We start from the raw sequence: 11,370 nt of genomic DNA, 5'->3' as shown, positions 1-11,370 counted from the left end.
TGTGTGGGTGTGTGTGTGTGTGTGTGTGTGTGGTGTGTGTTGTGTGTGTGATGTGTGGGTGTGTTGTGTGTGGTGTGTGTGTGTGTGTGTGGGTGTGTGTGTGTGTGTGTGTGTGTGTGGTGTGTGTTGTGTGTGTGGGTGTGTGTGTGTGTAGATTGAACACGATAACTCCATCCTATAGCTATTTACAAGCCCTATTCAAATGACATGAGTCTCATTCTGGGAAAATTGCAGGAGCACAGTAATATTCTTGAGAAAAATGCGAATAATTACTAAAAAAACATGTTTTTCACGATTTTCTCAAAAATGACTTGACCGATTTTCTTCAAATCCATACCTGTATAGTTATTTATCAGCTCTATCAACTGGCTTGAGTCTCTTCCTGAGAAACTAATGGGGGTCCACCCCCTCCTAGAGAATGGGAATTAGTAACCTTCTTCTCGCATGCGGGTAGGTAGGTAGGTAGAGCATTTGATACAAAGAACACATAGTCGAGATATTCATTCTGTAGAACAGCGTTTTTGACGATCAAGAAAAAATCATTGAATTTAACAATTTACACAAGGAAGAAGAACTCTGAAAAAAATTATAATACACATATACAGTAGTCTGATCGTAGTTTCAAATATGTTACCGCCAATCGTCATTATGTTATCCCCTAGATATTCTCGTTCGAGAATGAGGCTTACAGTTCAATGAGCAAGGAAAGTTGTGTGAGTGTAACACACCAGATTTTTCATACTAGCTCTACAGCCCTTAGGCTTCCTCCACAACATTCCTCCAGCCTCTCTGTCATCAATCGATCAATCTTCTCCAACCTCTATAACCCATCTTTACCAAATCATCTCTAACCTCATCCTCCCATCGCATTCTTGGTCTGGCCCAAAAAAAACTGTTCCTCCCGCGAATTTTGATTCATTTAAATAGTCCAGAAAATAGGTTATGTTTTCTTCACTTTATAAAATTCTAGGTGTAGTTGATGTTTCTATTATAGTGTAGGTTATTTAATATTAAAAATTATATAATATTGTGAAGGTTGGGAAAGTAATGATAAGTAGAAGTTACAGGCATTGGATAAAAACTCTTGAAATTGTGAAATCATCACGAACACTTTCTTCCAGAAACACATGAGAAACAGGATTCTGTTACTACATTATTATCTATCTCTACTTTAATTTCTACCAATAATTGTAGAGCTATCGAAACTAGTCTTCAAATTTTCCAAAATCTCGATAATATTGATATCTTTAAATCTATACTGTAATAAAGGAAAGAGCTGGCTTACACATGTACGGGATAGGAAAATTATGTTTGACGCATCATCACGTCTGAACTACTGGACTGATTAATTTGAAAATTCTCATATAGATTCTTAATTATTCACCAAGGATGGTTATAGTCCTATATTTTCAATTCTTCAAGATTCCAGGAGGTCAAGTTTTCAGTTTGTCAAGTTTTTAATTAGACCCTGGGCAGGATCTGGTTTTAATAAATCTCGGACATCCTGCGGAGCACGGGCTATCTGCTATAGTTAGGTCGACGTTGTAATGGCAGTGTATGATTTGCAATGGTGTTGCTATGCTTGTCTATCGTTCAACAAAGCAGATGGCGCTTTGGCGCGATCTCTTTCACGCATTGCAATGTTGCCACATCATTTATCAACAATGTAGAAATTCAACCAATCACATTTATTACATTACATTTATTACATAACTTAATCACAACATCAAATTAATGATTGGGAGAGAATCAACAGGATAAACCCAAAACTGTTCCTCTCCCTAATTTTGATAAAAATAGTTCAAATGAGGTTATGAAAACACTTTTATAAAGATTGACAAAATATTTAATCTCAATCATAAAAATTTATTATCACATCTACAAAACATATATTTTCTTGACAAATAAAATATTTTCAACAATAATGAACAGTGTTAATTTCATCAGATAAACCAGTATCATCTGTTTGGGTGGCAAGGCTGAGATCTGGCAACCCTCTTCTCCTATCTTCCTACACTGCCATTATAACGTGGACCTCACTATAGTCATGAATAAGGATTATTGTAATTGAATTGAAAGAATTGATGACAATACAAAATGTTTTTTTTAATTCTACATTCCTAGTTTATATATATTTTCGACTCAAAATTGGACAAAAATCATAAAGTGTGAACATAAACTAATTTTAGACAATTTTTATCTAAATTTGAGAAAGGAACATTTTTGGGCTTTAAGCTTGTTGTTCCTCTCCCAATCATTCATAGTTGAGGATGATATTGCATGTATCACAATACATAAATAAATAAATGAATACCACTATATTTGTTCAAAATCAATCATTTAAATTACAGATGAATAAAAAATTAAATACCACTTTATTTGTTCAAAATCAATCATTTGAATTACAGAACCAAATATAGTGGTATTGACAACATTAATTTTTTATCCTTTCAATTAATGGATAAATACTACAACATCAGCTCCTCCCATACAATCAAATTATTATTGTGACTCTCTAATGAATAATTTGATGAAATTTCATGAGAATTAGAAATCTGATCAGAGCTTGTTTTTGAGAATAATACTGAACAAGGAATAATATTTGTTAATTAAGGCATTCACAGACAGACGCGATACAGGGCTCGGGACGATTCGGTACGATATGTTATTACATAGCGGTAAATGAGAACGTGCACACAGAAGCGATATACCGAGGAAAGCGATATTATCGCAAGCGGTAGATCGCGTCGGTAATTCAGTCTACCGAATCTGTTCGGTAGACCGCTCGGAAATCAAGGCGGGAATCAGTAGTGCACACCTTTCTTATCGCACTTGAATGCAGTGTAGTTAGTAGCTAATAATTTAGTTCAATTTTTTTTAAATATGGATCAGTGTTTACAAGAAGAAGCATTGCTTTTGTCGCTCGCTATGGACGCGAGGGACGAACATGATGAGCCATTGTAAGTAATTTCATGTTTATAATTGAAATTCACGAACTTGAACCAAGAAATTACACATCAGAATTTTTTTTGAAAAAAGTAACCTTGACATCGGTTTAAAGAAGCATCAAGGAATATGCATGCCAAAAGAAAATCAATTCCGTTTAGTAATTATTGAACAGCAAAGTAGTAAATAAAAAATTACGGGATTTCAATGAAAGTATAAATTTTAATTCGATATTTTTTGATCGATTGGAAATACAACTTATTTCATGACCAATGTTTTTAGCAAAGAATGAAATAGCTAGTCCAGCTGATTATTGCTCCAGTCCGCCAGGGACTTACTTTAGCTGGTCAAATAGTACAGTTTTGAGATTCGGTTTGGAAATGGTAGTCATTTCGATTTTGATTGTAAAACTGAAATAGGAACTTCTTGATATACCAGTAGATAAATAAAATTGTATACTTCAGGCCTTTGGCTAACAAAATTAGTTTCATCAGACAACACACAAGCTTTTCCACATAAACATTGGAAAAACTTATTTTCTAAAATATAATTTTAATCAACCTGGAAAGTAGATAATAAATGGCGACTCTGGGACACAAGTGTCCCAGAGTCGCCATTCACCTCAAGGTCATCCAGGTCAACCACCCCCAACCTCAAGGCCATCCAGGTCAACCACCCCAACCTCAAGGTCATCCAGGTCAACCACCCTAACCTCAAGGTCATCCAGGTCACCAACCCTGACCTCAAGGTCATCCAGGTCAACCACCCTAACCTCAGGTCATCCAGGTCAACCACACCCACTCTCAAGTTCATCCGGGTCAACCACACCCTCTTCAAGGTCATCCGGGTCAACCACACCCCTTTCAAGGTCATCCGGGTCAACCACACCCACTCTCAAGGTCATCATGGGTCAACCACACCCACTCTCAAGGTCATCCGGGTCAACCACACCCACTCTCAAGGTCATCCAGGTCAACCACACCCACTCTCAAGGTCATCCAGGTCAACCACACCCACTCTCAAGGTCATCCAGGTCAACCACACCCATCCTCAAGGTCATCTAGTTCAACAACACCTAACCTCAAGGTCATCTAGGTCAACCAAACCCAACCTCAAGGTCATCTAGGTCAAAAAAACCTAACCTCAAATAAAACCTCAAGGTCATCCAGGTCAACCACACCCACCCTCAAGGTCATCCAGGTCAACCACACCTAACCTCAAGGTCATCCAGGTCAACCAAACTCAACCTCAAGGTCATCGAGGTCAAAAAAAACCTATCAAAAAAAAAAACATAAAATTGGGAATAAATGGGAAAAAAGGGAAAAAAGGAAAAAAAAAATCCCTACTGATCTTGATCTTGCCGCCGGTTGCCCGCCGGTCCCCGGCCGCCGCCGGCCGCCACCGGTCACCACACCGGTCGGGCCACCGCCGGTCGAAGAAGTATCATATTCTATATAATTTAAGTCTTTAAACATAAATCCTCTATGGTGTAGTGGTTAGCAAGTCAGCTTCCTGAGTGGAGGTTCTAGGCTCGAATCCAAAGCGGTAAAGGTAAGTATTGAAGGTCAGTATCAACAGAACCAGAGGATATATTTTTGTATGTAGTGGGTAGACTGGCCCACCATGCCAGTCACCCCGCTGCCGGTCGTCCGGCCGCCACGATTGCCCGGCCGCCGCCGGTCGCCCCCGCCGGTCGCCGGCGCGCACCGATCACCCACGTCGGTCGCCCCACCGGTCGTCTCACCACCACCGGTCGCCCCACCGGTCGCCCGGCCGCTGCCAGTCGCCCCACCAGTCGCCCCACCAGTCGCCCACCACTGGTCGCCGGCCTGCCGCCGGTCGGCCGCCGCCGGTCGCCCGGCCACGGTCCCCCACCGGTCGCCTCGCTGGTCGTCTGACCGCCACCAACAGTCGACCTGCTGCGGCTGGCAATTGTCCGCCGGCTGAGCATGAGCATTCTGAGCGCAGTCAGTGGCACTCAGAATATACTTATAGCTAAACTATATCTAAGGAGATGGTAGGTAATAAGTAAACAGTTTGGAATACAATTAGCTATTTATTGATCAATTCAACATCCATTTCATTGAAAAGTTTACTACAAGCAGGTATATCTCTGTTCCAAAATCCAAGTTGGTTATCATATTGAGTGTGCAGAAAAGTGATGTATCCATGATGTTTCTCCTTGGTCCATGTCAAGCAGGTGATGTCCCAGGTAGTAGACTCCTTTCCAGCACTAGTCCTTGGCAAGTCTTCTATGTTGTCTGATAGTCTCGGTGATATTCAGTGTTACCTCTAGAACACTGTTTCAGTTAGAGACAATACCCTGTCATTGATGTTGATCACCTCACAACCTCTTTCCTTCAGGTAATTGATGCTCCTTCGAGTCAAAAGTATAGGTGTAGTAGTATTTCTCACCACTACATCATCCTCCTCCTCCTCCTCTTCCTTTCCTCTCCTTTCCTCTTCCTCCTCTCCTCCTCTTCCTCCTCCTCCTCCTCCTCCTCCTCCTCCTCCTCTTCCACCTCTACCTCATTGTCCTCCTCCATAACAGTTTCCTCTTCTCATCTTTACATGTCCTCAACCATCTTCAGATCAAATGGGGAGATTGATGGTAAATTGTCTCACCATAGTCACCCCACTTTGAGAATAGGAGTACCATCTTCTCTATTGTTCTAGATACACAGTTGATCGACCAAATGTCTATTCTCCACAGATGATTCCAGCACAAGAATCTAATCTGCTATGTATCCAATATATATCCATATTTGTACAGCATTATGATTTTGATTGTACCTCAATATATTACCTATTGTCTAAGGTGTTGCTGTTCTCTGCTTTCTCAAGTAAAGACCTTTACCGACCTTCGATCTCTGCTGTCTCAAGTAAAGACCTATACCAACCTTTGGTTTCTAGAATTGCTCATTATTGCAATCAAACAGGTATATTGTAGGAACAATAGTTAAGAGTACAAGGCACATCCTGCACTATCGAAAATTGTCATCAACTCTATAGTAAATTTCTATTGGAAACATTTATGGATAGTCATATAGTGCTAACAAAGTAAAGTATTAGTGAGTTATGATATTATATGATGTATGAATTGAAATTTATAAATTTATTAGAATAAATGGTTTTGTTTCATTCAGAACTGGGATGAATCTGAATCAGGTTCATGATTTGGAATTTCTATCAGAATCAATGAATGGGAGAATACAAAAAAGGTACTTGGTAACATCTATTCATTTAATAATTTCAGAAGCCGTACAGAGAACAGTGAGTATATTAAGTTAATATTGGATTATTCAATTTCATTTTAGTATAAGGCCGACGATTTTCATTCATGAATGGAGCTGAATGACAGACAATTCCTTTAGTCAATATCTTTCAAGTTATATTACAACTTGAATTTCTACTTTTCTCATTCTATCACCCCAGCATCAAATAATTAATGCAATCGGTAGTTATTATAATGGAATCATATAGAGCTCTAATTTCATACAAAATTGGCATTTCCAATAATGTTTTACTATGTATGGATCTCTCAATTAAGCTTTTCGCATTCAATGCATGAGTTGTAACAGTAATGCAGCAGTAGATTGCTTTTAGCGAAGTGTGGAACTAGATTTGCACCGCATATCCTGTTTCAATTTTGATAAGAGTGGAAGGAATAAACACTTCATAATAGAACAAATTCACATCTGGACTAAGAATAGAGTTCGCGGGAAATGATTTACACCACATATCTATCCTGCTTTTATTTTATTAGAGTGGAAGGAATAGAGGAAACATTGTTTTGTGTGAATGAGATAATAGGATGTTTTTCCTAATCATTGAATGGAAAGGATATGCGGTCAAGAAGTGGAGCAATTTTTAGAACAGGAAACCATAACAGCTTACTTGCAAACTTATTATTTATATACTTTTCTCATTGGAAAATATACATATCGTCTCCTAACGATAAGTATTCAATATTTATGTATAAATATTCATATTTATTTATACATACTTCATTATTAGTAGATGAGAAGTAGATTGATACTCTCTCTCTAGTCATGCTCTAGTTAATATAGTCATACCTAATTACATTCAGTCATGCTCAATTACATTTCATCACAGTCTATTTGATGTTGATTTATAGCAGAGAGAGAGAGATATGTGTGAGAGAGAGAGGCAATCTAGTGACAGATTTAAGTGAAACGAATTTCTGTCAGATTTAAGTGAAACGAACTTCTTACTATCATAAATTCTAGATGTACTTGACAACTAGGATGAGATTTTACCATTCTTTCAATACATATCCAGCAGTAACATTCAAATCCCATCTTTTCCTTTTAAAACTCTTTATGTTGTGTGTATGTGTATTCAGCACAGTTGAATATTCTTTTGGAAGAATAATAATGAATTCAAAGTTGTCTTCTGAATATATATTGATATAAATTAAATCATTCTCACCAAATCTTACATTCTTAACATAGAACCAATCAAACTGGAAAACATTATGGTAATGCTTTAATAGGATATATCTCCAATGAGAGTTCATTGAAAATTGGCATATCAAAGTTTGTCATTTCTTGTTACAGTTTTCACTCATCTCACAGCACAATGTAGCAACGTTTATAGATAAGGATATACAAGCTTACTGTGAGACAACCTTGGACGTTATCATTACGCACTAATTCTCCTCTTGGTGGATGATTAACATGTTTCAAAATTTCACTTCAGAGACCTTACAAGGAGGAATGCGGTTCTGGTCTATATATTCAAGCCCACCCCACAATTTTGAAACCATATGCTAGTACTGAATATTAATTTGTCTTACCAACTCTACAAGGTTCAATTCATTTTTGCATACTTTGAAATGTTAAATTGGAATGTATTCTATTACTGTTTAATCCATAGTATTTTTCTTTCTTTACAGCTAGCGGAGATTAATAGTATTGGTTTGGAGGAGTGGTTGAGGCGATTGGATGCATAGTATGTATACTTTAACAACTATGTCCAAGCTCATTGCAGCTTGCTGTAAGTGAACAGTGACTGATCAGTGACTGATCAGTGACTGAACTGTGACTGATCAGTTACTGATCAGTAACTGAACAGTGACTGATCGGTGACTGATCAGTGACTGAACAGTGACTGATCAGTGACTAAACAGTGACTGATCAGTGACTGATCAGTTACTGATCAGACTGATCAGTGACTGATCAGTGACTGAACAGTGACTGATCAGTAACTGAACAGTGAGGATCAATGACTGATCAGTGACTGAACAGTGACTGATCAGTGACTGATCAGTAATGAACAGTGACTGATCAATGACTGATCAGTGACTGAACAGTGACTGATCAATGACTGATCAGTGACAGAACAGTGACTGATCAGTGACTGAACAGTGACTGATCAGTCCGCAGCAGGTTGACTGTTGGTGGCAGTCAGACGACCAGCAAGGCGACCTGGGGGGACTGGTGGCCGGGCGAACGGTGGCCGGGCGACCGGCGGCGGCCGACCGGCGGCGGCCGAACGGCGGCGGCGGGCGACGGTGGTGGGGCGACCGGCGCCAGCTGGGCGACCAGTGGTGGGCGACTGGTGGGGCGACTGGTGGGGCGACTGGCAGCGGCCGGGCGACCAGTGGGGCGACCGGTGGTGGTGGGGCGACCCGTGGGACGACCGACGGGGTGATTGGTGGCGGCCGGGCGACCGGGGGGGCGACCGGCGGCGGCCGGGCATCGGTGGCGGCCGCCGGACGACCCGCAGCGGGGTGACTGGCAGTGGTGGGCCAGTCTACCCACTACATACAAAAATATATCCTCTGGTTCTGTTGATACTGACCATTAATACTTACCTTTACCGCTTTGGATTCGTGCCTAGAACCTCCAACTCAGGAAGCTGACTTGCTAACCACTACACCATAGAGGATTAATGTTTGAAGACTTAAATTATATAGAATATGATACTTCTCCGACCGGCGGTGGCCGGGCGACCAGTGGGGTGACCGGTGGCAGCCGGGCAACCGGCGGGGGCAACCGGCAGGCAGATCAAGATCAGTAGGGAAATTTTTTTTCCCTTTTCTCCCATTTATTCCCAATTTTATGTTTTTTTTTGTTTTTTTTTGAGGTTAGGTTTTTTTTGACCTCGATGACCTTGAGGTTGGGTTTGGTTGACCTAGATGACCTTGAGGTTAGGTGTGGTTGACCTGGATGACCTTGAGGGTGGGTGTGGTGACCTGGATGACCTTGAGGTTTTTTTTTTTTTTGAGGTTAGGTTTTTTTTGACCTAGTTGACCTTGAGATTAGGTTTGGTTGACCTAGATGACCTTGAGGTTAGGTGTGGTTGACCTGGATGACCTTGAGAGTGAGTGTGGTTGACCTGGATGACCTTGAGAGTGGGTGTGGTTGACCTGGATGACCTTGAGAGTGGGTGTGGTTGACCCGGATGACCTTGAGAGTGGGTGTAGTTGACCCGGATGACCTTGAGAGTGGGTGTGGTTGACCTGGATGACCTTGAGAGTGGGTGTGGTTGACCTGGATGACCTTGAGAATGGGTGTGGTTGACCTGGATGACCTTGAGAGAGGGTGTGGTTGACCCGGATGACCTTGAGAGGCAACCGGCAGGCAGATCAAGATCAGTAGGGAAATTTTTTTTCCCTTTTCTCCCATTTATTCCCAATTTTGTGTTTTTTTTGTTTTTTTCTTTAGGTTAGGTTTTTTTTTGATCTCGATGACCTTGAGGTTAGGTTTGGTTGACCTAGATGACCTTGAGGTTAGGTGTGGTTGACCTGGATGACCTTGAGGGTGGGTGTGGCTGACCTGGATGACCTTGAGGTTTTTTTTTTTGAGGTTAGGTTTTTTTTGACCTAGATGACCTTGAGATTAGGTTTGGTTGACCTAGATGACCTTGAGGTTAGGTGTGGTTGATCTGGATGACCTTGAGAGTGAGTGTGGTTGACCTGGATGACCTTGAGAGTGGGTGTGGTTGACCTGGATGACCTTGAGAGTGGGTGTGGTTGACCCGGATGACCTTGAGAGTGGGTGTGGTTGACCCGGATGACCTTGAGAGTGGGTGTAGTTGACCCGGATGACCTTGAGAGTGGGTGTGGTTGACCCGGATGACCTTGAGAGTGGGTGTGGTTGACCTGGATGACCTTGAGAATGGGTGTGGTTGACCTGGATGACCTTGAGAGAGTGTGTGGTTGACCCGGATGACCTTGAGAGTGGGTGTGGTTGACCTGGATGACCTTGAGGTTAGGGTGGTTGACCTGGATGACCTTGAGGTTGGGGGTGGTTGACCTGGATGACCTTGAGGTGAATGGCGACTCTGGGACACTTGTGTCCCAGAGTCGCCATTTTATATCTACTCTGGAACAATGCACTGCACTTGATTAGAAACATCGAATTGCGAGCGTCTGCGTGCAGCGCGTGTGTGAATGTTCAGTTGGGTAAACTAGCGATATTTTCCCGAGCTCAATACGCTTGGTTTGTCCCGCCCGAGCCTGTGTCACGTCTGTCTGTTGAAGCCTTTATTTCTGTTAATCACTCAATCTCTTGGAATAGATGTATAGATATTCATTAGTTTACTACATTGCCAGTTAATGGGTAGACTATCATGTATCTCTTATCAACAGATACTAAACAATCTGAAAGCATGATAATACCAAAAACTTTTACAAAAGCTTCTCCGTTATCCCGTTATCCATCATAATGATAATCTATCCCTATTCTACTTTTGGTAATCCAATATTCTTTCCTGAAATTATCGGATTCTCCCTTCTAACTAGATGTCAAAAGTGACATGGAAGGAAATTAAATTTCCCCTCATCGGGGTTATTTAGACTTGACAGCTGTGTAATTGGGAAGTTAATTTGGGGTTTATATTGCTAGATGGATATCAGATATCTTTTCAATTGTGATTTATCGCAAGAGTCTTATATTTGTCAGATTTCAGTAAATTATACTCGATATTTTGCTTCTCTCTATCTATCTAACTTCTTTTATTGATCTTTATTTCTTTCTATCCACTGAAGGAATTGGAGAATAGAAAAAGAGAACGAGAGTAAGCATGAGAAGTTAAAATAACGCGTAATAAGGTTTTTCTGTGTTCTTGTTTCTCACTCTCCTTCTTCTTCTTCTTCTTCTTCTTCTTTTTCTTCTTCTTTTTCTTCTTTTTCTTCTTTTTGCTTCTTTTCCTAATTTTCTTCTTTTTCATCTTTTTCTTCTTTTTCTTCTTCTTCATCTTCTTCTTCTTCTTCTTCTTCTTCTTCTTCTTCTTCTTCTTCTTCTTCTCCTTCTTCTTCTTCTTCTTCTTTTTCTTCTTTTTCTTCTTCTTCTTCTTCCTCTTCTTCTTCTTCTTCTTCTTCTTCTTCTTCTTCCTCTTCTTCTTCTTCTTTCCTTCTTTTCTATATCCATTTCTTGAAATATCCTCTACTCTCTA

The 11,370-nt window shown here is 40.7% G+C and overlaps 1 protein-coding gene across 1 annotated transcript; it reads right to left on the bottom strand.

Annotated features, from left to right (window-relative positions):
• Positions 1–8,343: 8,343 nt before the first annotated feature.
• LOC120356704 (WAS/WASL-interacting protein family member 1-like) lies at positions 8,344–8,670 on the bottom strand. Its single transcript, XM_039445672.1, has one exon. The coding sequence runs from the start codon at positions 8,668–8,670 to the stop codon at positions 8,344–8,346; it is 327 nt and encodes a 108-aa protein (XP_039301606.1).
• Between the last annotated feature and the right edge of the window lie 2,700 nt (positions 8,671–11,370).

This window comes from Nilaparvata lugens, unplaced genomic scaffold, assembly GCF_014356525.2.
Source record: "Nilaparvata lugens isolate BPH unplaced genomic scaffold, ASM1435652v1 scaffold7566, whole genome shotgun sequence".
NCBI lineage: Eukaryota > Metazoa > Arthropoda > Insecta > Hemiptera > Delphacidae > Nilaparvata > Nilaparvata lugens.
Note: the sequence above shows the minus strand (reverse complement) of the source record. Positions and strands in the feature narration are given on the sequence as shown.